Here is a 27217-nt window from a genome sequence, read left to right on the forward strand (position 1 = left end):
TTAAAAGCTGCTTCAAGATCCACATTTCGGCTGTTGCCGATAGCTCTGGCATTACCACTTCATCTAGATAGAATTCTGTTCATCCAGAATGGAAAAGGGCCCACGCAGCCATTTCTAATACAGCTTTTGCTTCGAGAGTTTGTTTCTTACCTCAGTGTTTGAGAATTAAGATACTTGCACGTCCTGGGTGTCACGACCAACAAGAACAAGGAAAACACGCACAAAAACCCACCGCTTTGTGGATGTATAAAATATAAACTGACATTTATTTTTGTTTTTGCCCTTAAAATCAGTTGTGGAATGAGAGATTTGCTAGAGGAAGATGTGGCTTGGAAATAGTAAATGTGAGCAGAGACTATCAGAAAAGACTCAATGGTTCACATCAAAGAGGAAGAGGCCATGGGGGAATCGACTTCTCCTACTTTGTCCCACAGCTCCCATGATGGGCTCTGGGGTGGAGAGACAGTCCCAGTGCTTGTGAGCTGCAGGCTGGGCAAGTGCCGGGCCACACACCCCACACTGCCCTAGTCCCTCTCATACAGCCGCCCATACAGAGCTGCTGTCACCAGGCCAGAGGACAGCCCACTCTTCCTCAGGAAAGAGTAGTCATTCTCCCAGCCAAACTGATCAGGGGTTTCCAGGGTCATCCCTGAGGTAAGAAGCAGAGGAAAGATATAGGAAGTACTGAAGTTCCCCCACAGGTGAAACTCAAATCTCCCTGTGGCCTCTGTGATCTCCTGCCCACAGGTGTCAAAGCCAAGACCCCCACACTTGACCAGGGCGCAAGCTTGAACGTAGTAAGTGCCGTGCACGGTGTGAAGACCATCAAAGACCCCCAGGGCATACAGCTCTTTGGACACAGTGGGCCTCTTGTAAAGTAAATAACAGCAAAGGCCATTTGCACAGACACGGAGGTAGCCTTCCTTTCCCCACACAGGGACCAGGGTGAAATTGTCATACATCATCTCAGAGTGAAATATCGGAGGAGTGTTCACATTCCATTTGGTAGCTCCATCACAGTGGACTTCCTGAGCATCCTTTTCACAGTATGGATCACCTGCCAAGATTTCTAAAAACTTACTATGGGATGGGTCCGTTTTACCTGTGGCATTCTCTGTACCAGTGAGACCCAGTGGATTTTTAGCTACTTGAGCAATTATAAGATGACCTCTGGAGGTTTCCATGTCATGGTGCCAAAAGGACTTCAGGGGGCTGTGTATACCACTTCCTGTCATCCCTAGAGATGGGTGGTGGATGTTAGCAGCTAGAAAGTTGATGCCAAACGCAATGGCAAAAGCCCTCTGAATCTGAATGGCTGCCAAGAGTGGAAGCTGGTTCATCCAGGCAGCTGGATACACAACGTGCTTCACCTCAGAGTCTCTGAGGAGCCTAATGGCAGGGTCAAAGAACAATATATCAAAGCAGGTGAAGATGCCAAATTTGCCGGCGAAGGGGGTATCAAAGATGACGTGATCCACTTTGAGAGGGGCATCAAAAGCTGCCTCAAAGTAGAGGTTGTGTTTGCGGTAGCGATCAACAAGGGTTCCATTATTGCTGAACACGACATTGGTGTTAAACTGGTATCTTCCATCATTTGGGCACCCTGGATCATTGCTCTGACAAGGCTGTTTTGTCCCAAGATTGGCCACCAGGAACATATCTCCTTTGACAGCCATACAGCTCAGGCGCTGGAGGACCTAAAGAAAACAAGGTATAAATAAATGAATTTTTAAAATCCTGCCTTTTGTCTTATGATTTTGTTTATTTTTTTTAAATATTTATTTATTCATGAGAAGGCAGAGACAGAGAGAGGCAGAGACACAGGCAGAGGGAGAAGCAGGCTCCTGGTAGGGAGCCCGATGTGGGACTCCATCTGGAGACTCCAGGATCACGCTTTGGGCCAAAGACAGATGCGTAATTGCTGAGCCACCCAGGCATCCCTGTCTTATGATTTTAAGCTAGAAAAGTATTATATCTATAATATGTAAACTGCTATCATAAGTCAGTAAAAAAAACACTACTGAAAAGGTGCACAGGATATGAAGAGGTGACTCATGGGAGAACAAATAGGGACATCTGAGAAGACAGCAAGATTAGTAATGATGATGAAAAAAAAAAAGATTAGTAATGATGAAATGCAAATTAAGATGTTGATATATCATTTTGCACCTTCATAAAATTGGCAAAAATTCAAAAGACTCTTCTAACATTGCACTGACCAAATGAAACAAAGATCTTTTAAGGGCAGCTCGGGTGGCTCAGCGGTTAAGCGCCTCTTTCAGCCCGGGGTGTGATCCTGGAGACCCGGGATCGAGTCCCACATCAGGCTCCCTGCATGGAGCCTTGCTTCTCCCTCTGCCTGTGTCTCTGTCTCTTTCTCTATCTGTCTCTCATGAATGAATAAATAAAAAATCTTAAAAAAAAAAGGATGTCAATAACTATGAAATGTATAGAAAAAGAATATATAGTTGGATGCACATTAAACTTGATGGCAGTTTCTCTAGGAAGAGAAGCAGGGTGATGGGTGGGCTATATGTGAAGATGACTTTTTTTACTTCATTTTTATTTTTTTTTTTTTTACTTTTTTTTTGCTTCTGATTCATTTATTTTCTAAGCTATATTCATGTATTTCTTGTGTAATTAATAAATAGAACAATCCAGAGATGAGTAAATGTCCCATAATACCAGATATTCTTTAACTGAGTGACTCTGTAGCACAGGGAGGCTGGGGAGTGTGGGTTTCCTTTTTTAGGATCCTAGGGTCTCCTTTCGGGCTCCTTTAACATGTCTTGGCTTTTGGCTAGTGGCTCAGTTCATGTCTGCATGCCCTCAGCCCTGAGGAGCAAGGCTGGGATCCTCACATACCTCTGTGTCACTGAATCGGTGGGGCTCCAGGCATGGGTTCCACCTGACCAGTCGGGGAGAAGGCATGAAGTCCAAAAATGGGTAAACAGATGTTCTTGTAAAGTTGAATCCATGAATGCCGTCTTCTGGAAACACGATAATCTGTACACCCTGTAAGTCAAACACATCAAAGTATAGGATGTGATCAGATAACAGGAAGCACCCCTTCATTTGTTCACTCTCGTTCACACATCTGACAGCCATCAAGCAGTTGTTCTGTGCCAGGAACCAGAGGTATAAAGATGGCGGCCGGGCTCTCAACAGGGATCTTAGTCTTGGGGAAGGCATCTCACTTGGCCTAGTTGTTGCTTTAGAAACAACCCTTAACCATACCTGAGGTCATGTCAGGGAAGGAGGGATTGAGTGAGGTTGAAGCAGAAAGCAGTCAGGAGAGATTTGGAGTTCCTGATGTGCAGTGGAGTATGGGACACAGAACGAAGGCCTTGAATCCTGGGCTTGTTAACAGATGGGGTGGCTCCAGACTGGTAGTTTCCACTTATCATGCATCTAAACCACATGGGGAGCTTCTGAAAAAAACACTGTTTAGGGATGATGCTGGGCCCCACTCCTAAAAAGTCTGCTTCATTTGACTGGGTCTGACCACAGTGCTTGTTGTAAGGTCCCCAGGTGATTCTTTTTTTTCTTTTCTTTTTTTTTTTTTTTTTTTTAAGATTTTGTTTCTTTTGAGAGAGAGAGCAGGGGGAGGGGAGGGGTAGAGACTGAGAGAGAGAAAGAATTCCAAGCAGACTCCATGCTAAGGGTGTGAGCCCGACAGACACAGAGCTCGATCTTATGACCCTGAGATCATGACCTGAACCGAAATCAAAGGTCAGACGCTTAACGAACTAAGTTACCCAGGCGCCCCACCCCAGTGGTTCTAACATGCAGCCAAGTTGCCAGTTACCCACTGGGCTGGTGGGTAAAAAGTCAAGTGTGTAGATTTTAGCATAGAAATAAGGACTTGCTCTAACTTGCAGTTCCCTGGCTGGGAATTAGGAGGCTCCCTTCAGAATTCTAACCACCCTGTGAGGTTTGCCCTAAACCTGTAGACACCCTAGGCTCTCTGTGCTGGCCCGGGGCTCCAGTGACATCTGCAGTTATGTAATGAAATCCAAACAAATGGGGTGCCCTCAGCACTCAGCATCAGGGCCTCATTCTCCTGCTAGTTTCCACTTACATAGCTTAAAATGTCAAAGTAAAAGGTGGAGGAGGAAGGCAGAGAAGGTATGAATAATCTAAAATAAGCGGCAATTTGAGTCACTTATTTCTGGAATGCACTGCAAACTTTATAATATTTTTTCTGGTTAAAAAAGCTTCAAAAGTTTAACTAGAAAACTCGGAAAACAAAATATTAGTTAATATTAGTTTCATTTTTTTTCTGTATAAATGAGATAACAATATTAATTATAATTTATTATTATTTTAATACAAGACCTGTTTTTCATCTTGACTTTTCTTACTACCTAGAGCCTCATGACTATACAGATAACCTTCAAAAATGTTATTTGCATTGGCCGCATTCTATTTAGGAGGCCGCCGTGACCATCTGCATTCAGGGTGCTCAAAACACTTACTGAATGGAATGTTGCTCACGAGTCTTTGCAATTTCTGATTGTTTCTTTAGAACAAAGTTGTGTAAGTGAAAATACTGGCTTAAGGATATGAAGCATTTTCAGTTCTTTACACTGCCAGCCTTCCAGAAGGATGATGCCAATGTCTACTCCTTCCAGTAGAGTGTGAGACTGGTCATCTTATAGCACCTCATAAAGCAAAGTTACTGCAAACTGGGCAAAAAAGATGAAGAATGTCTGCTTTTCAAACATACCTAGGATACTGCTTGACAGGCTCACTAAAGGATTATTGGTCTAGTGAATGTATCACCATTTGGCTTTGTTATTTAATAAATCACCTCAAAGATTATAATTGTATTGCCCTATAGTATGTTAGCCAGTTTTGTATTGATTTGCAAATTCATTTCAACATTCATGGGACTGACTGATCCATGCTTCTGTTTCTCGGATGCTCTTTTGAACCAGCTTTACCATCTTACTATTTCTTTATTAATCAGTGAGTTAAATAACAGCAATGGCACATGTTCATCCTATATTAGTATTACAGTCATGTTTTTAACTTCTTGAAAATAATACCTGGACAAATGTTTTCCTTAATTAAAAACAAAACTTTGAGAACGCTGAATGTTTCTCTTGGACAATAGCACTTAAATCGTGTATACATATTAGATTAATATTAAGGTTAAATTGCATTTCCTGAATACATATTTTCCAGGAATAAAGAGGAACCAAGCCTGAGCCAGGCAGAACTTTGGGTCTAATGTGATTACCACTCCATCTAGAAAGCAATTAGCATTCCTGATAAATGAGCAATTTTCTGAGAGACCTCAAAGAGATCAAGAATTCCTTGGGGACTAAGGCTACCAACCCAGCTGATGGACCAGCCTAGTATCTTTAAGTTGGACTCCTTTCCTTCCCTAGAAATATCTCTACCAAGAGAGAAATATTTCAGTTGGCTTATTCAGGAACCCCTGCCTTCCAGCAAGTTTGATATAAAAGTTTGACACATGCTCGGCATCAGTTTGTCTTAGAAGTTGCTTTAACCCATATAATCACACAAGGGCGCCAAGGTATCGGCAAGCACTAAAAATGATCAGCCCCACAGCTTCATCCTTGCTTTTGGACCACACAGAGAAGGAAAGATGCTCGCAGCCAGCATGGTTCGATGAGAACATGTTACAGGTTTCCTTCGGGGGCTGGTTACTGAAAGGCAGGCGACTACTACAGTCGCAGTCTCTGGTGCAGCATGGCATTTGCAAACATCTTAGAATGGTCTTATGGACAGGACAGAGAAGGGGTGGTTGCAAGAAGGCACCCCTGCACAGAATGCTCTGGAGTGGATCTGTGTCATCAGGAGGCTGAAGGCCCAGCCTGGGATTTTTTTACACTGACTTCAGCGTAGACATAAATGAGGTGTGTATCAAATGTGTGAATGACGTGAAGGTAACTGATATGCAGGATGTCGGTAAAGATCCCCAAATAGCCCAACAGGCAGGGATGATGAAATTCTACAGCATAAATGTGAAGTTGTGCGCTCAGGTTAAAGAAATGAACTTTGAATGTACAGGATGGCAATTAGCAGCATGTTTGTCTGTGTGTGAAAAAGGCTCAGGAGTGTTAGTTGACAGCAAATGCCCTATGAATCCACAGTGAGATGTGGCTACCAACTGCTTTCTGGGAACAACGTCTCAAACAAGAATGGTGCTAGATCTCCTGCACCCTGCCCTCGTCAGACAGAACACGGAGAACTTCCTACAGCTCTGGGCACACAGATAATCTGGAAAGTCTGTGGTAGCAGGGATATATGGCCTAGGGGTGGGGGGAGGACATGATGGCTGTCCTCAAATCTGTGGGAAATAGCATGCCGTGGTAAGGCACTCAGTCTGTTCAGCTCTGAGGACAGAACAATGGGTGGCAGTTGCAGGGAGGCTGACTGTTCATTGAAAGGCAGACCTTACCAGAAGTTCCCACTCTCTCATGAAACAGTGAGTTCTGGGCCACAGAAGGTGTTCAGGGAAAAACTGGATGTGGGGCTTGGAACAAGAGAGGAGTGTCACCCATCAGAAGAAGCTGGACTAGGTCTTTAGGTTCCCTTCCAATATGAGTCATACATATATGTGTGTATTTTTAAAAGTAACCTATAATTTTATATATACACACACAAAATATAATGGGTTAGAATTTTTAAATGTAGCAAAGAGAGTGGCTGCCCAGGCAATCTTGACTGCCCTGAACAGAGACCGGGACTGCTTAGGTAGGACCTGCCGGCGTAGCCCGTTCTGGCCTCTAAGCTCACAGACCAGGGAAGTTTTGCTCACATGGGCTTACCCCGTGTTAAGGTAGGGCAGGGCTTCCTCACGCAGCAGGGCTTACCCCCACCACCACCAGGTGAGAGTCCAAACTTCCCTTTGGTGATGGGTTTCCCAACAGGGCACTTTCTTGCAGTCACATATGGCACCAACATTTCCCCCTGTGCCCCACCCTTCCTGGCAGGAATGGCACATGAGCGCCAAGCAGGAAACCTTCACAAAGGCTGGCAACGTCCTTCCTTTGTCCATCTCCGTTATGTCTGCACTGAGTTCCCAGGCTGTTCATGGTCTAGAACAGAGACCAGAAACGAGCCCCAAATAATCTAAAGGTAGCAAACAGCAGTCCTGCGGATGCTTACTATTTTGAATGCCTCAGAGAGCATGAGAGACCCTCATGCCTCGTAGTTTCTAGATTTTTCTGTGCATTGGAATCCACTGGGAGCCTTCAAAAATCCCAGTGCCCTGGCTACACTCCAGCTGACTCTGCGGGTATGAGACCCAGGCACCCACTGGGCAAGCAATCCCTCTGCACAGCCTCACCGAGAACCAGGGGTTAGCTCTGGCCTTCACAGACATGAGGTGAAAAACAGCACCTGGGGATCTTGGTACAATGCCAATTGATTCACATCCGGGGTGGTATCCAAATTATGCATTTCTCACAGGCTCCAGAGGGCTGCGGATGCCGGCCCGTTCATGGACCACCGAGTAGCGAGCCCCTGGCCAATGGACTACTTCTGCTCCATTTTACCAGCTGGACTAATTTTCCAGAGGGGCTGCAGGCAGCACCGACCGAGAGCCAAAGGGCAATCTGCCTTGTTCTGCTAGACAAGCTGGGGGAGCATTTCTTGCCTTTTGGGCTGCGATCATCACTTGCTGTTCATAGATGTCGAGGTTCTGGTTCATTAGCTCCAAGGCCTGCTTGCGGCTCACGAGAGCCAGAGGGTTGGGAGTCAGAATCAACTGGTGCTCGTACACGGCAGCCACGTAGTGTTCAGCTTCCTGGGTTTCGGCCACGCACGGCTCCTCGGCGTGGACTCCCAGGGCAGCCACGTAACAGCCACAGAGGAAAAGAGCAAGCCGACTGCTGGCTCCAGACATAATGCAGACCATAAATCTGGAACGTAAGGAGGCAGGGGGAAAACAGCTGAATAAAGAATCCTGCCAAGAATGTAACTTTTGCAGCTGTGATTTATTAATCCCAGCAATTAAACCTACCCGCCCTGATACTGCAGCTCAAAGATTTGTTTCATGTTCCTAATAAAGGGATATGTGTTTCTCTCCAAACACGTAGCAAGTTACATTTAAAATGGCTCGCTGTGTTGGTCTGGTTTTAGAACGTTTCCAAAACAGACCTAGCGTTTGCCATGATTTTCTTACCCAGGGTTCAGCAGGACGCGGTGCGTCACTACTCGCCTTTCTGGCCACACACTTAAGTTTTAGGTAAGAATGATTACTAGAATTATTTTACATAATTAAATGACATATTCCCACATCCCACTACCTGCCCTTCATACACACAAACACGTCAACCACCAACACCGGCTCTGATTGTTGTGATCCCGATAATACAGCCCGGCTTTCCTAGCCATGAAAATCCCATGGATTAAAATTCTCCTGGCCTTTCTCTGGTCAGTAATGAACTTAAAGGGTAAGTCCTTCTTAGCGTAACATTCTTTATTTAGTGCAGAGAAGCTGCTGACTTCTGTTTAAATGCCAGTATCTGCCCTCTGTTATGGACAAGTAAAGAGAAGTCTTGCACTCAAAACACTTTTTTTCTCCTCCCTTAATTTGACAATTATCAACGCACAGAATCACCTCAACCTCTCTATGATTCCAAAACTCCTGCCCCAAAGTATAATCGTTTGGAAATAAAATCCTCTTGCAGTGATAAGAATGCAATTTTCTAGGAGATAAACTAGAATTTTCTAGAAAATATACTAGACTTTTCTAGAAAGTAAACTCAGTTCTGCAGGTCCTAAGAGATTAGAAGTAAATAATGTCACTGACGGTGACACTCCTGCGTGCCCTTTCTCCCAGTAGGAGTTTTTATTTCTAACAGTTATGTGTTACTAAGCACGTTACAGCGAATAGTCCAATTCTGCCTTGAGAACCAGCCTGGCCTCCCAGCTGAAGGCCCTCTCCTGACACACAGATTTACCAGGGGGTGTGCCAAGGCCGGGCACTCGCTCTCTGGGGAGGTGCTGGGGCTGACCCGGTGCTCAGGAATCCGGATTAAACATCAAGATAACAGATAAATCAAGAATCCTATTTTAGCTGCTTTTTAAAAAGATAACGACATCCTGTCCACGTCTGACTCATAACTCCCGTGTTTGCATTTTGAAACGAAACTCTCCAGGCCCCAAAGTTCCTTTTATTTTTCTCTTAAAAGTTCCAGAAACAAAAGCCACAAGTATTTTCAACAACGGAACAAAGCCTTGGGATGCTCAGTCAGGATCCTTGCAAAAGCAAACACTTCTTGGGCTGAGCAGGGCTCATCCCGCCTGCCCATCTCACACTGTTACTTCTCGGCCCATCCAAATACCACTCCCCAGGACTTGTTGCCATTCATCTGGGACACTGAACAATGTTTGAAGATTAGAACAAGGAGCCTTTGAGTAAGCAGTCATGAGTTTTTGAGTAGAAACAAAAGTATAATTGATAAGCTCTCTTATCTGAACTGTGCCTCTGAAGACCAGCAAGGAATAATTTTAACAGTCTCAAAATCTATTTTCCATTTTCTCTCTCTGATTCCATAATGATGATAATGGGGAGTGGCAGGGGGAGGGAGGACTTTCATATTCTTTTTTTTTTTTTTTTTTTTTTAATATGTCGGGTTCCCTGGTTTTATTTTTTTTTTTATTTTTTTATTTATTTATTTTTTTTTTATTTTATGATAGTCACAGAGAGAGAGAGAGAGGCAGAGACACAGGCAGAGGGAGAAGCAGGCTCCATGCACCGGGAGCCCGATATGGGATTCGATCCTGGGTCTCCAGGATCGCACCCTGGGCCAAAGGCAGGCGCCAAACCGCTGCGCCACCCAGGGATCCCATATTCTTTTTTTTTTAAAGATTTATTTGACAGAGAAAAAAAAAGCATAAGCATGGGGAGCGGGGAGAGGGAGAAGCAGGCTTTCCGCTGAGCAGGGAGCCCAATGTGGGACTCACTCCCAGGACCCTGGGATCATGACCCCTGCTAGAAGGCAGATGCTTAACTGACTGAGCCACCCAGGCGCCCCAGGGCGGGGGTGGGGGGGTGTGAATTTCATCTCCGAAGACACATCCCCAGTATATCTCAAGTACAATGGTCTCCCTAAGAGGTGGGGAAACTGAGGCTGGGGGGAGGGGTGCGGTGGGGAGAGTTGTGCGAACCATTCCCCAGTGGAGCCAGGTCAGGAGTTTCTGGGGCCCAGAGTGGTGGTCACAGCATCCCCTTTTCTCAACTAAGAGCTGTGTGTCACCAATTTACTTGGAGACAGAGAACATTTGTTTAAGTCTCAGGACCTGCCAAATAGTAAAACCAGGAAACTGTGGAACGAGCAAGATATCACATTTCTTTCTGTTTTGAGAAAATAAAATTTAGACTATTTACAAAAGATGCCTGGTAGGAGAGCTGTAAATGGCAATCATTTGTGTGCGAACAAAGGTGGGTCGATAATAAGAGGGTAGGCAGATTTCCACCAGGTATTCATGCTTGAAAGAAGCCAGCTTAATGAGGTAGGAGAGAATGAGTAATTATAATAAAAATAGCTACGACAGTTCGCCCTTCCTGAAGAGTGGGGAAATAGCAGCCAGTAGAACCAAATTTGCAAACGCTGGCTTTCCCTTTTTATTTGGCACTATAAAAGGTCTCAGGGAAAACCAAACAAGGCCCAAAGCAGGGACTTTGACAGGCATACCAGGTCGTAGAGACAGACTGTTTTAATGCGGCAGGACATCACCCAGACCTGGTTTCCCGTGGTTATGAATTGCTGGCGCACGACAGACAGCACAGGTGGGCTGGGTGGGGTGTGAGGGCTTCCTGGGAAGAAGGTTCTGGAAGTCGTGGGGTTCTTGGAAACCCAGCAACAGGTCTAGATTTAGAGCTGGCCAGGACCTGGACCATAAACAAAATGGTGAGTAGAGGTGTATGCTTAGTCTGAGAAGGTAGCTACACACCCTCTTCCCCTGGAGGGCATTTGACAGGTGAGCTAAAACTGCAGGAAGGCCTGGCACGAAGGCCCCCATCTGGGTGACAATGTGCCTCCATATCCTGCTTCGCCTACTCTGCTCACCATAACCCCCTGAGGTGGGGGCACGGGGTCGTGAGGTGCCCTGAACCCCACTGCCAGGAAACAGCAGTGCTCACTTCAGACATCCATGGGACCCCCGACTGTGAGCCAGATGCAGGTACAGGTGTCAGGGGTGCAGCCATGAACAAGCCCGGCCCTTCCTCAGCTAACCCCCACCCTAAGATGTATGGGGAGACTGACCACGATCAAATCAATACCTAGGATGTTGGATGGCGATAAGCGCAAAGGAGAGGTAAAGGCAGGGAAGGGGGCAGGGAGGGCCTGGCCTGGGGACAATTTCAAACAGTCAGGTCACGAAAGGCCTCAGTGAGGTGAGGTCTGCCAAAGGTGAGAGAGAAGGCTCTGTGGATGCCTGGGGGGAGTGTTCCAGGCAGAGAGAACGGCTAGGTCAAAGGCTCAAGTGGGAACTTGCTGAGTGGCTTCAGGAAACAGCAAGGAGAGCAGTGGGCCAGGGCCCAGGGCAGAGGAAGGCGCAGCAAGAAATGAAGTCAGAGGGCAGCCCGAGGGGTGGGGGTGGGGGTGGGGGTGGGGTGGGCTCAGCGGTTTAGCGCCGCCTTCAGCCCAGGACGTGATCCTGGAGACCTGGGATGGAGACCCACGTCGGGCTCCGTGCATGGGGCCTGCTTCTCCCTCTGCCTCTGTGTGTGTGTGTGTGTGTGTGTGTGTGTGTCTTTCTCTCTCTCTGTTTCTCATGAATAAATAAAATATTAAAAAATAAAAATAGAAGAAAAAGAAAAAGAAATGAAGTCAGAGAGAGAAATAAAAGGCCCTGCTCCCTGGCCTCTCAAACCGCCTGCAGTTGCCCGGGCCTCTTCCTTGCTCTTCCTGCTGGAACAGCCCAGGACATCTAGTTCCAGCCTAAGTCAACCATGACACTCCTCTGCACAGGATCTCCCAGTGACTCCCCTGCACGCAGAGGGAAAGCTGAAGCCCACAGTATGCCAAGAGCAATGATCCAGAAGACAGGAAATCACAGACGGAGTGGGGAGACATGTGCCGGAGTGACATCTCTAAGAAAGCATCCTGGTCTTTGAACTGCCCCAGAGAAGTCCCTGCTTCTCATTTCCTCATGAAAAATATTCCTCTGACACTAAGCCTGGTCAGGAAGGTTTCTTGTGGTCTGTGAGAAGAAATCCAAGTCTAAATTGCATGGCAATCTATTTTGTGGAAATTTTGTAACACGTCAATCACTAGCTATTTTTACACACGTGAACATTTATTTCCACCCTATGAAGTGATTCATCTTGATAATTAGCTGTATCTCCTTCCTCGCCATACTATTACAATAGTATCTTTTGCAATTAAATGAAAGGATTATTATTAAGGGACTCTTAATAAGATAATTTCAGAGGCAGGAATATACATTTAGAAATTTATATATAGAACTATTGATCATTTTAATAAAAGAGCTTGTCATTCTTTACTTATCAGGGAGAAAAACAGTCCCATGGCTGGGAAAGGAGGCAGAAAGGAAACAGCATATCCTGTGGAACAAAGGCAGGGGGACCTACTAAGTCATAAAGGAATCAGCACAGTCTGCGTCTCTGTATATATCTGACAAAATGCTTCCAAAATGTTTTCAAGTTCCAGATAGTTTTATTTTATTTTGTAAAAGATTTGGTTTATTTGAGAGAGAGAGAGAGGGAGAGAGAGACAGAACATGAGCAGGGGCAAGAGGCGGACGGAGCAGGAGAAGCAGACTCCCCACTGAACAGGGAGCCCAACTCCGGACTCGATCCCAGGACCCTGGGATCATGACCTGAGCCCAAGGCAAACATTTAACCGACTGAGCCACCCAGATGCCCAGTTCCAAATAGTTTTAGACTTATTCTCATTAAGGTCATGGTATCCTTGTCTAGATCCTTTTACAAAGTAAGGAGAAATAATGTCCAACCTCAACCTAATTTACCTAATCTGAAGTTAAAGAAATCCTGAAAGAGACCTTTTATTTCCTAGAAAGCCTCATATTTTCGGTTCTCCCCACTGCTGATGCTAGTTGTGAGCTCTTCTGTGACTGGCCCCTGGAATAGGAAGCCTCATAATGGTTTTAGCTTGGACAGTTTCATGCAAACCTACCCACCGACGAGACTTTTGACGTCTCAGTAAAAAATGTCAAATGTAAACACTTGCGAGTGACAAGTGGTGGCGACGTCAAGATTCAAAGCTGGACTCAAAACAGTGAATACGTTACTCAGCCCTCTGAGCTGAACTGCTAGGTTGTGATTTCTTTTACCTATTCCACCTATTATCTTAAAAAAAGAGAGTGACATACGGAAGTGTAACTGGAGGAGGGCCTATTTCTGTTTCGTTGACTAGTTTATCTTAGGACATCAAACGAACAATCGAAGGATCATGACACTTGAACTTAATTATAAGTCATCTCTCTTTTCCTCAAATGGGAAATCACCGTCATAAATTCAGTCCAATAAAACTTCTCCCTGAAATGCCCACGTGTTTAACGTGTGAAGGTGCTTTCTTTTTCACTTTCTTGGGTGGACAGAAAGAGCCCTGGCGGAGACCGCTTCTACAGGTTCGCCACTGCCACCGTGTGGACCAACTGAGGATCACTGGCCCCAGTAGGTTTGCTTTTCACTAACACAATAGCAAAGTGATCTTAGGCAGTAAGTGGACGCCGTTTTTCCTCCTTTCCCTCTCCTTCTCATTTATAACACTTCATCTACCTCTTTTACAGTGGAAAACAGAAAAAAAAGGGATTTTCAAGATGTGGGCCTCAGGAAAGCCATTTCTTATTTGCCATGCTTCCAGGACCTAGTGCATCTTCTATATTTGCAAGTTCTAAATTTGTTGCGATTTCTGATCTCACAGTGGTACAGTCCATAGGATGTGACTGGATGTGCCAAGTGACACACCCACACTGTGACGGGCAGCACAATGAATGGGGGAAATCTAGCTGAGTTAAGGGCTCTAGAGGGACAAAATTTTATATTGACACTGCCCTGAATTTTACATGTTACATGCTAACGTTGTCTTTTTTTTTTTTAAGATTTTATTTATTTATTCATAGAGACAGAGAGAGAGAGAGGCAGAGCCACAGGCAGAGGGAGAAGTAGGCTCCCTGCAGGGAGCCTGACGTGGGACTCGATCCCGGGACTCCAGGATCATGCCCTGGGCTGAAGGCGGCGCTAAACCGCTGAGCCACCGGGGCTGCCCCATGCTAACTTTTTTTTTTTAATATTTATATATATATATTATATTTATTTATTTATTTATCTTTTTTTAATTTTTATTTATTTATGATAGAGAGAGAGAGAGAGAGAGAGAGAGAGAGAGGCAGAGACAGAAGCAGGCTCCATGCAGGGAGCCCGATGTGGGACTCGATCCCGGGACTCCAGGATCACACCCTGGGCCAAAGGCAGGCGCCAAGCCGCTGCGCCACCCAGGGATCCCCCATGCTAACATTTTCAAATCATTTTAACATCCATCATTTCATTTTATCTTCCTGTCGCATAAAGCAGTGAAAGCAAATTGTAAAGTTCTATTCTCATGGTGCGGGAAAACCCCAGCACTAGTTAGTACTGAAAAAAGACTGGAAACTGGGGCAATTTATCAGTCAGACCAACAAAGACCACTACCACTGAGTAGGCTTCAACTTAGCTGCAGCAGAAATTCAAAGTAGCACTCCTAATGGCAATTCTGGGTGGTCAGACCACAGCAGGGGTTCTCAAATGTTAGCATGCCTTCGGAGTCACCTGGAGGGCTTCCTCACACAGATCCCCGTACCCCATTCCCAGAAGTTTTGATTCAGTAGGGGTGGGACAGGGCCTGAGAATATGCATTTTCTAACAAGTTCATAGATGATGCTAATGCTCCTGGCATGGGGGTCACACTCAGAATACCACTGAGCTAGAAATTAAGTGCACACAGATCCTATATTCTTTTTTTTTATGATAGTCACACAGAGAGAGAGAGAGAGGTAGAGAAACAGGCAGAGGGAGAAGCAGGTTCCATGCACCGGGAGCCCGACGTGGGATTCGATCCCGGGTCTCCAGGATCGCGCCCTGGGCCAAAGGCAGGCGCTAAACTGCTGCGCCACCCAGGGACCCAGATCCTATATTCTGACTCCTATCTTCCCCTCATGTCAAGGAGACATGAGTCTCAACTATCACTTTTATTTCCCAGGTGCCTCCCTAATAGGGCTGATAGAATTTGGGCAGATTTCAAAGTGTTTCTACCACATTTAATGGGAATGAGCAGCAAAGTATTTAAATGCTGTAACGATGTTTGGGGGAAGTTTTTTCCATATTGACTTGAGCATCCTCCAAGAATGATCATAGTATCTCTGAAATGAGCCTCAATGAATGTCAGCAAGGAATTGTTTTTCAAAGCCCTTGGGAAATCTCTCCTCCATTTCCTTGTTAGAAACCAGAGTCATTGAAAGAACCACCTTCTAGATAATGAAGACCTGAAGCCTGGACATCTAGAAGAAACATAACCAGTGCATGGAAAACATCTCCCAAAACCACAGGTCAAATTTTTCCAGGAAGATGTGCTCAGATTTGTGGGCAATGTAAAGGCTCTTTGTGATTACTAAGTGTCTGGACACAACGTCTCTAAGGGTGGAGCAGATGAAACATCACCACAAGTCCATCACCCCTGTGCTCTTATCTGCCAGTGCTCATAAGTGAAAAACTAGATCACAGCACCAACATGATAGTGGAGATACCCTGGATGCAGATGGTGAAGAATAATGGGATTGGGTACGACAGCCAGGGAACCGTACTCCCCAAGGCAAAAGAATAATCCTTAATAAAATAGTCTGGAAACACTGAAAATGAATGATAGTAGGGTGTGTGAAAGAAATAACACAAAATGCAAAAGTAAGACACAGCACTAGACTTAGCATGCCAAAGTCTACTTTCTCCTATAGAGAAGCCAGGAAGCATATATTTGGGGGAGGCACGGTCAAGATCACCAAGAGAGAAACAGCTAAAAGCAGGCAAATGGGCCCAAATACTATCAGTTCTGAGTACCTGGAGAGGATACCCTAGACACAAGCGTGGTGGGAACGTGGAGGGGACCCACAGCATAGGCAGGTGGGCAGTGGTTTTCAGTTACAGGGCTGCGCACTATCAAGGATGACAGTGACTTTCCAGCCCGTTCACTAATCCACCCACAGTACAGTAAAGGTGTAGAGAAATGGTTAGTATGTCCATCTTTCTCTCTCTTCCTGGAGGCACTGAGTGTTTGTTTTCTTCTGCTTTGGTTAGATCAGTAATCACCCATGTGCCTCTGGCAAAGGTCCCAGCTCAGCCACAGCGGCATCCTGGTTACTAATACAAGCCCCTTTGCCTGATGCCCTCCTGACCCTCTGGAGGGCAGACATCAGACTGGCTCTGCTCTGTCCCACAGCTTTACTAGGCCTGCGGATCCATGTCCTCCAAGCCTGGGACTTTCTGAGGTTGGTGGAAGTATGGAGTTGGATGCGCAGGTTTCATATTCTTCCGTGATAGGCTGGTGCTATGTTCCCTCTGCTCTAGGGGCTAAAGCAGAGAACAGTCTAGCTCTTCTTCGAAAAGAGATTACGCCTAACCTTGAAGGGGATCAATGTCTGGAGCCAGGATTTAACCCAAATTGATTTTGTCCAAAAGCCTGCATTCTCTTTATGCCACTGCACTCAAAACAACAGGAGGAAGCACTTGATTGAATAAGTGATACTGGACTAAACTACAAACAATTTGGAATTAAGTTTAAACATCTTAGGCCATCTACAAAAATAAACTCAAAATCAGGAGTTAGTTATTGACTGACAGGAAAGCTAGAATAAATTAGAATTTGATGTCAGACATTTGATTAAACCACTTTCTAAAATTTGAAGAGTAAATAGAAGAAACAGATTGACAAATTAAAATTTACATGCAAAATGTAAACATCAAGATAACAGTTGTAAACAGGCAATGAACAAAACATATTTAAATGAAAACAATCATAAATCATTTTGAAAGATTTTGCACTTATGTACAAAATAAACATTAACTGGTACTATTCCAAGGCATTAAATTTGAAAAAAAAAAATTAAGGGACACCTGGGTGGCTCAGTGGTTGAGCGTCTGCCTTCGGCAGGGCATGATCCTGGATCCCAGGATGGAGTCCCGTATCAGGCTCCCCAAGGGGAGCCTGCTTCTCCCTCTGCCTATGTCTCTGCCTCTTTTCTGTGTGTCTCTCATGAATAAATAAATAAAATCTTAAAAAAAAATTAAGGTGAACTAGTAAAGTGATAATGAATTGCAATTTCTTACTGGGGGGAAAAAGTTTGACGATTCCTATTATAAATTACAGTCTACTTCTGGGTTTTTATTTTAGGAAGTCAACTCCCCCCAAAAAAGGTTAGTTGGAATGACAACATACCATGGAAGTAAAGAACGTAGGCTTTTGAGTTTCAACATACCCAAGTTCAAATCCTGGCTCTGATTTACTCATTTCATAACCTTGAGTAAGTTATTTGTGATACATAAGCCTTAGTTTCTTCATCTGTTTAAGTTGGAAATGAAAATATCTGATGTAAAGTACCTTTGTTCAATAAACGGATGCCAGCTAAAATCGAAGAATGACTCTCAACAGGGAAAGTTGAAAAACAATATTCAGTATGAACAAAGTTATGAAATTTAATGCATATAAACCAAGTGGAACATTAAGTAAACACTGAAAAGACAGTTATGAAGACTCTGATGGTGGACTATATTTAAGATGTGCTAGGGGCACCTGGGTGGCTCAGTGGTTGGGTGTCTGCCTTTGGCTCAGGTCACGGTCCTGGAGTCCCGGGATTGAGTCCGCATCAGGCTCCGCCTGCTTCTCCCTCTGCCTATGCCTCTGCCTCTCTCTGTGTCTCTCATGAATAAATAAATAAAATCTTAAAAAAAAATGTGCTAAGTAAACAGCAAAAATTTTTCTATATTTACAATGAGAATAGCTAAATAAAATATTTATACCTGCGAACAAAGACTGGAAAAGAATGTAAATTAAGGAAAACATGGCATGTCATCTTCTGGGGATTTAAAATGTTTTCTTGAATGCTACCTTGTTTTTCCAATAAATGAAAAAATATGAGGAAGAACAAATAAACGGCTGAGACTTCTGGTTTACAGTCTGGCTTACAAGGAGCCTGGAAGCAGCTGTCCCACTGTTAACCAGTAAGAACCTGAATGATCTGAAAACCAACAACTCTTCCTAATGACAGCAGAGAATTGAGGTCACAGGGCAAACCTCTGCCTTCCCAATTAGAGAGACGGGTGTTTGCAGAGAATCACAACTTCCTGGAGCCGCAACCTCCATGGGAACCAGTCCTAGCCTGGGAAAACTTGAGCCATAACTGACAAACTTGGGGGGCTCAGGGCCCATGAGTCTGAGAGTTAAAACTTCAAGAGGGCTCAGCCTTTTGTGAGTTTTACCTCTAGGAGTTCTACGGGGCTCTCAGAGTGAGCGCTGGGGAGAAATCGCCTCATGTTTCTGGTGGAGAGAAGGGGAAAGCAGACAGAGTATTATGTTCTTCCGGAGGCCTGCCGTCAAGAGCAACTATTTCACCAGGACCAACCAATGAAGGTTGTATCAGAGCCTAACTCATCTGAAGGAAGGGCGCAGATGCCCACCTCCAGCTTCCTCTCGCCATCCTGGGAACTTGTGAAATTCACAGTCCAAGGCACAGGCTCTCAACAAGACTGCTGCAACTCCAAAACCCCATTCCACTAGGCTGAGCACCCGAAGAACTAGGAGGGTATTCGCCAGTGCAATCAGCTTTCCCTGAAGCCCTGTCCATTGGCTTCACTTAAATTGCTCTGGCCCCCAAGGGACTCGTGAGCACTCCAGCTACAAGGAAGGCTGTCAAGAATGCTGCATTATCATCTTGAATAAAATCAAAATTTTGCCAGATAAAATACAGGAAGCCAAGTTAAGCCTGACTTTGGATAAACAAGTATATTGGGACATACGCTAAAAATTATTCATCATTTATCTGAAATTCAAATGTAACTGGGAGTCCTGGGTGTCTTATTTTGTTTTTCTAAATCTGGCAACTCTACCCATAAATGACAACCAACCACTACCATGACTTTTATGCTTACCACTTCCTTAAAAACAAATTACGCAATGTGCATCCTTCGGCATTACAGTTTAGTCTTCCCAATTTAAAAACATTGAAATAGTCTTTAAGTCTATTTTAACCTGTAAGTTTCTTTTCAGTCCCTTTTATTTCCATAAAATTAATCTTTTGAAGAAGCCTGGTCATTAGACCTGTAGATTTTCCAAAACAATGGATTTTGTTATTGCAAATGCATGGTAAAGTTCAAACTTTTCTGCTTTTCTTGGCATTTCTTGCAAATTGGCAGCTGGATTTCAGGGACTGGATCAGAGTCAAGGGTCCATCCCTTTGGCAAGACTATGGGTGACAGTGTGTATTTTCATCATAAGGCACATGTCTAACTCTCTTTTCATAACCTTGGCACAAAACATTGACACTTAATGCCTTTATTCACTGGAGGTTGCAAAATGCTGGCTTCCTAATTCTATCATTATGCTTTATTTATTAATTGGAATACTTTTTATAAAAAGACATTTTCTTTTATCTGCTATTTCATTATCTAGTGGTACAGTACATATGGGAAAGGCAGGATAAATGCTAGATTCTCCCATTCTTTTTAAAATCAGTTTTTAAGATAATGAATTGCTTTTCTATTATTGTCTGAAGATGACCACTTCTTAAAAAATATCATTTATGAACTCATGTCTTTGAACATATTTGATGAAATTCCCTCCATTGCAATTATTACCATTATTAAAACTCAAATTATCCCATCCTTGACCAATGGCAGCCTCTTCAAGTTGGCTATTGATTCCTCTTGATATTACCCTAGTAGTGTTTTCTTTTATTCTTATTATTTTTTTTATTTAAATTCAATTTGCCAACAAATAGTATAACACCCAGTGTTCATCACATCACATGCCCTCCTTAACCCCAGTAGTTTCTAATAGTTTCTTTGTAATCTGACATTAAGCTATGTCCCCAAGCTTCTCTTGCAAGTTTCTTGGCTCAGGTCTGGAACTCATCATTTCTCCAAAGAGCCTTGGGTCCAAAATTGATTCTCTGAAAAGACTAGTGAAATTAAACAAATCTCCATCAAGACAGACCAAAGACAAAAGCAACACACACACATGAGCATAAAGAAAACACTAAAAGGGAACGGGACAAAGATTTAGAGCTGATTATCTGATGGTCAGGAACAAATGTATGTTGAATGGATATGTGGATGAAACACAAAACCTCCTAGGAAAATAAAATTTACCAAAACTAAGTCCGAAAGAGAAAAAGACAAAGCAGATCAATTACCAAAGAAAAATGAAATTATCAAAGACTTGCCCCAGAAGCAGCAATCCTGGTCTACTTTTCAGAATTCTCTCGGACTTTAAAGAAAAAGACACATACTGTATCTTTTTTTACATGAATATATTTATATATACATGTTTCATACAAACTGTTTCAAAACTTATTTTTTTTAAGATTTTATTTATTTATTCATGAGAGACACAGAGAGAGAAAGAAGCAGAGACACAGGTAGAGGGAGAAGCAGGCTCCATGCAGAGAGCCCAACGTGGGACTTGATCCCAGGACTCCAGGATCACGCCCTGGGCTGAAGGCAGGCGCCAAACTGCTGAGCTACCCAGGAAAACTTACTAAAAAAGATTTATTTACTTATTTGAAAGAGGGGGAGGGGGCAGAGGGAGAGGGAGAGAATCCCAAGCAGACTCCAGGCCTAGCAGAGTCCAATGGGGGGCACTATCTCATGACCCTGAGATCACGACATGAACTGAAATGAAGAGTTGGACACAACCAACTGCACCTCCCAGGAACTCCCCAAAAATTTTTTAAAAGGTAGTATAACCTGAAACCCATGCTATAAGGGTAGTTCAAGAAGGAAAACAATGGTTGACCCTCACTCTTAAACACGAATGGAAAAAGCCTAAATAAAAATAATAGAAAAAATGAATTAAGCAATGCATAAGAAAATTATCATCATGACCAAATTGGGTTTAATACAAGAATGATGAATCATTTTATTGAAAAAGTATACCAACTTAGTTAACTATATTAACAGATGAAATGAAAGAAAAATGCCACTTATCAGTGCTTCTTATCTATATTGTACTAGAGGGCTTAGGTAATACATTAAGATAAGAAAAAGAAATATAAAATATAAAAAAATAAGGAAGAAAACAAACTTTCATTGATGATATGATTATCTACAAAGAAACCCAAGAAAATCTATAAGCAAACTATAATTAATAAAGTACAGTAAAATACTTAGATTTTAGACCAACACATGAAAATTAATAGCATTCTAAAATAGAGGTCCCCTAAAACTAGGAAATGCAAATAAATAAATAAAAAGAAAGGTACTTAGGAATAAATATAATAAGTATAATGAAATATTTTTATTGAAAGACATTAAGGAATAAAATAAGTGGAGAGATATGCTTATGGCAAGGAATAAGGCAAAAATAAAGACATTATTCTATGCAAATTAACCTATAAATTCAATATAATTCCAATTGAAATCCCAAGTATTTCATGGAACTTGACAAACTGATTCCAGAATTATGTGTGAAAAAGAAAAAGGCCAAGAATAGATCTGGTAGGCAGAATAATGGCCCCTTAAGATGTCCACACACTAATCATCAGAATCTGTGATTTAGCCAAAGGTAATTAAAGTTGCTGAAGAGCTGACTAACAGAGATTATCCTGAATTATGCAGTTAAGCTCAATACAATCACCAGTATCTTTATAAGTGAAAGAAGTAGAAGGAGAACCGGAGAGATGGTAGCATGAGAAGGTTTTGGCTTGATATTGCTCACTTTGAAGTTGGAGCTAAGAATGTGAGTGGAAAACCTCCAGAAGCTTCAGGAAATAAGACACAGGTTCTCTCCTAAGGTGTTCAGAAAGGAGTGCAGTGGCGGGGCACCTGGGTGGCAGCATCTACCTTCGGTGTGGGTAGTGATCTCAGGGTCATGGGATCCAGCCCCCTGGAGCGGGTGGGCTTCCTGCTCAGCAGGGAGTCTGCTTTTCCCTCTCCTTCTGCCTCTTTCCCTGCTCATGCTTTATCTTTCTCAAATAAATAAATAAATAAATAAATAAATAAATAAATAATAAATCTTAAAAAAAAAAGGAATGCAGTTCTGCTGATACTTTGATGTTATCCCAGGGAGACCCATTTCAGACTTCTGAACTACAGAACTCTAAGATAATAAATGTCTGTTGTTTTAGACCACTAAATTTGTGGTAATCTGTTATAGCAGCAATAGGGCACGAAATACAATAAACAAGATGGTTTCAAAAGAGCAAAGTAGAAGGACTTTCCTGCCAACATAAGACTTATTTTTATTTTTTTATTATTTTTTTATTTTTTATTTTTTTTATAATGGAGGAATGGGAGAAATAGGCTTCCAGTTTTTTTTTTTTAATTTTTATTTACTTATGATAGTCAGAGAGAGAGAGAGAGAGAGAGAGAGAGAGAAACACAGGCAGAGGGAGAAGCAGGCTCCATGCACCGGGAGCCCGACGTGGGACTCGATCCCGGGTCTCCAGGATCGCACCCTGGGCCAAAGGCAGGCGTTAAACCGCTGCGCCACCCAGGGATCCCCCATAAGACTTATTTTTAAAATACAGAAATTAAGGTATTATAGGATTGGCGTCAGGATATAAAAGAGCAGATACCAGAGACAGATCACATATATATGGAAACTTGATGTATGACAGAGATGACATAATGGATCACTGGAACAAGGATGAACTGTAGCATAATGAACAATGGATATTTTGGGAAATTGACTACAAAAATGGCTAGCAATTATCCCTCTCTCCGTATTTATGTTCCCTTATCATGTAACTTTAATGCCATCTTACTCAGAGTCTGAACCACGTGTTGGCAACCATGATACACAAAGGCCTCCACAGTGGAGTTTGTCCACTTTTACAATCTGTTGCCATCATCTGAAGAAGCCCAGGGATGCCTGTTGAATGATGAGAGATAACTGGTTCAGTACCGATATACCTGCTACCCTAGTGGATAACCAGTCAACTTCCAGTGGCAGAGGACTTAGGTAATACATTAAGGTAAGAAAAAGAAATATAAAATATACAAAAATAAGGAAAAAAACAAACTTTCATTGATGATATGATTATCTACAAAGAAACCCAAGAGAATCTATAAGCGAACTATAATTAATAAAGTACAGTAAAATACTTAGATTTCAGACCAACATATGAAAATTGTTGGTGACCTAGGTGACTAGCAACTGACCACGGACATGAAGGAACCCAGCTCAGTTCAGGCTCATAGGATTATAAATTAAGTAAGTGGTAGTTGTTTTAAGTCACTGAGTTTCAAAGTCGTTAATTACATAGCAAATCTAATTGCTATAGATATTATATGGGAAAAACCCTTGGATTGATACCTCCCATCACGTGTAGAAATCAATTCCAGGTAGACTAGACACTTAAATATAAAAAAAAACTAAACTTTTTGATAAAAATATAGAAAAAAAAAATCTCACCCTGGTTAGGGAAAGTTTTCTTAACATACCAAGAATATAAAACAGAAAGGAAAAGAATTGTCAAATGTGACCACACACCAAAAGACCACAACTTGGTACCTCAAAAGTAACTATAAGCTAAGTTAAAAGACAAAGAAATATTCAGAATATAAAAAGAATATCTACAAATAAAAAAAGATAATCCAATAAAGAAATGGGCAAAAGAGATAAAACAGGAAATTGACAATATGGAAACCAAATGGCATATCTATATCTATCTATATCTTCATGGAATAGTCAGGGAAATGGAAATGAGAAGGCATTTCTCATCCATTTAGATTGGCAAAAAATTACAAATTTCACAACTGAGGATGTGGAGAAAGGGGAGTTCTTACATACAGAAGGTGGGACTATCAATCGGTATAATAACTTTGGAGACCAGTTTAGCAGTATCTAGCAACCCTGATGATCACCCACCCCAAGCCACCATACATAAAAACTCATACATGCGCATGAGGACACATGCATGAATGTTTAGAGACAACTGTTTATAACACTGAAAAGTTAAGACAACCTAAATGTCCATCCTCTAAAGAAGGGTTAACATGGGAATTATAAACAGCAAATTCAAGATAGTGGTTACCTCTATGGCACGGGGAAAATGCAATGGGGGAGGGTACACAGGGAGCTTCACTGCATTTTTTTTTTAAATTTTACTTATTTGAGAGAAGGGGGGTGGAGCACAAGCAGGGGGAGCAGGAGGCAGAGGGAGAGGCAGACTCCCCGCTGAGCAGGGATTCCCAATATGGGGCTCAATCTCAGGACTCTGGATCATGACCTGAGCGGAAGGCAGATGTTCAACCAACTGAGCCACCCAGACACCACACTTCATTGTATTTCTTAAGCTAGGGGCTGGGTACATGTGCATGGATCAATCCCTGTTCCTAATCTTGTGTCTGAAAGATGTCATAAATGTTAAATATAAACAAATGTTGAAGTGAGTAAAACAATAAATCACAGGTAAGTTCCCAAAAAGAACTCAAAGATTATGATACAGAAAGAAGTTTAAGAGCTTAAGCTCTTCATCTCGAAGCTGTCCCTCCCCTGGGTTACACTCCAGCAGTTCAACTCTGAACCCTGGGAATCATCCAGAGATTCTGCCTTAGAGTGGATTCTTTGTTTTGCTGACAAGAGAACAGATGAAAAGCAAACAACAGAAACAAAACCCCCAATACAGTACAATTTAAAAAGCTAAAGGAAAGAGCTATGATGAAGGAGAATAGCAAAATGGAAGAAAAATGAAGACAAACATTTAACTACTGGTACCATGTTTCATAAGCGAGAGTTGCTGCCCTCCTACTCCATGGGCCACCCCTAAGTGTGGGCTACCCCCAGTGTGGAGTTGCATCCTACTGAGAAATACTAGATTACGGTTTCCAAGCCATTTCAGGTTAAATCTCTTGTGTCCTCTTAGAGTGACATACAGCTGTCACCATTTCTGGCACACCTGACCTGAAGTAAACATGTCTGTTAGTGATTTAATGATTGCTGGTATCAAACTACCCCAAATTTCAATTAAAAAACAAAAAACCACCAAGCATACAATGGAGGAGGACAAAGATAAAAGAGGGAAACAATGTTTCTTCAGTTTCCATCCTGCTCCAGGGTACCTCCCAATCCAGTCCTGGGTCTGGCTGGCATTCAATGTAGAGCAAAGGCTCTGGCCTGTCCAAGCCAAGGGCAGAAATCCAACCTTTTTCAGGACAACTGGGAAAAACTCCCAGTGCCAGTCCTCTGCTAATAGGCATAAAATCTGACCCTAACACTTCAACAATAAAACTGCTTTTCAATGGTTGTGCTTCAAGTCTATTTCCGAGCTTTGATACTTTGCAGTCCATAAATTTAATGAGAAGCAAACAAAATCAATTTAACCTATTTTATTCAGAGAACCATTTCATCATATGTTTTATTTTCTTCAGTTTATGGTAATGTATTTCTTACAGCACATTCCCCACTGTACAGTTTTCAATATTGGTTTTCAATATAGTATTCTACATAGATTTCCTTTTTTTTTTTTTTGTTATTGTTGCTTGCTTTTTGTTGGTATTTAAGATATTTGGTTTCAGTTTTCTCTTATTTCAGCCAATTTTCTTTTCTTTTCAGGTGTTCTATAATATATCACAAATAACCTTAATAAAACATTTCTTCATTTGATAACCACACTTTATATCTTGATAAAATACGTTTTTGAGATAATTTCTCACTCGTGTTACCATCTTCAAATAATCACAAGGATTTTTTTCTAAGATTTTATTTATTTATTCATGAAAGACACAGAGAGAGAGGCAGAGGCGTAGGCAGAGGGAGAAGCAGGCTCCATGCAAGGACCCCGATGTGGAACTTGATCCCAGGACCGTGGGATCACGCGCTGAGCGAAAGACAAACAGACGCTCAACTGCTGAGCCAGCCAGGTGTTCCTAATCACAAGGATTTTTAATGTCCTTGTTAGTTTACTGAAATTAAAACATAGTATCATAATTTGAGGGCCTAAGGAGTTACTATTAAATTTAGAAGCTGAGGAGGAGGGGCACCTGGGTGGCTTAGTGGTTGAGCATATCTGCCTTTGGCTCAGAGGGTGATTCAGGGGTCCTGGGATTCAGTCCTGCATCAGGCTCCCCACAAGGAGCCTGCTTCTCTCTGCCTATGTCTCTGCCTCTGTGTCTCTAATGAATAAACAAAATCTTAAAAAAAAAAAAAAAAAAGCTGATGAGGAGAACAAAGGCAAGAGAAATGTAGCTAAATTAAATCTCCTTACAGGTTGCAGCCCATTGACAGATCCCTGAAACATGCAGAGTGGGACACTCCTCAAGGAACTCATGGATGCCTTAATGTTTATGTTTTATTAAAGACTAAAAGTGGGCGCCCAGGTGGTTCAGTGGTTTAGCGCCACCTTCAGCCCAGGGTGTGATCCTGCAGACCCAGGACTGAGTCCCACATCAGGCTCCCTGCATCTCCCTCAGCCTGTGTCTCTCTCTGCCTCTCTCTCTCTCTGTGTCTCTCATGAATAAATAAACAAAATCGTAAAAAAAAAAAAAAATGACTAAAAGTAACCTTGTTTTAACAGCAGCTAGCCCCCCAACATCCTAAAAACCTTACTTCAAAATTCCTTAGAAACTTACTTTATTTCTATCCCCTCCCTCCACAAATTTAAAAGTATATAATCAGTTACTCCTCACAATCCTGGTGCAGCTCTTTCAGCCATGGGTTCTGTCCCCCATGCTATAATAAAATCCCTTTTTTGCATCAAAAAGTCTCAAGAATTCTTAGCCATTTGCTCTCAAGCCCAAAATTCTTTGAAATTTCATCATTTTGGCACCTGGCATGGGGCTCAAGCCTTTTCATCTGGACTCTGAAGCTCAGTGCAAACTTGATGAGTAATTCCTCTTCTCTTTCCTTTACTTTCATTTCAGGGCCTCTTCAAGGAGTCTACTTTTATTCAAACACTTTCATATTGATTGCTCAGGCTGCAATCTTCTAGCCCTGGCTACTCTATTGGGAGGGAAAAGCCTGCCTTTTGGCTGGAAATTAGAACCCCGGCCAGAATGGTC

At 42.7% G+C, this 27217-nt stretch overlaps 1 protein-coding gene across 2 annotated transcripts in view; it reads right to left on the bottom strand.

Moving 5' to 3' along the window:
* Positions 1-247: 247 nt before the first annotated feature.
* The window catches only part of BTD (biotinidase), a 31426-nt gene continuing 4456 nt past the window's right edge, over positions 248-27217 (bottom strand). For both annotated transcript variants that reach the window (XM_055321706.1, XM_055321705.1), the window contains 3 exons: positions 7634-7898; positions 2866-3015; positions 248-1697 (listed from right to left, as the gene is read on the bottom strand). In XM_055321706.1, coding sequence (XP_055177681.1) covers positions 525-1697; positions 2866-3015; positions 7634-7898 — 1588 coding nt within the window. In that variant the 3' untranslated portion in view covers positions 248-524. The remainder of the gene's footprint in view (positions 1698-2865; positions 3016-7633; positions 7899-27217) is intronic.

This window comes from Nyctereutes procyonoides, unplaced genomic scaffold, assembly GCF_905146905.1.
Source record: "Nyctereutes procyonoides isolate TBG_1078 unplaced genomic scaffold, NYPRO_anot_genome, whole genome shotgun sequence".
Classification (NCBI taxonomy): Eukaryota; Metazoa; Chordata; class Mammalia; order Carnivora; family Canidae; genus Nyctereutes; species Nyctereutes procyonoides.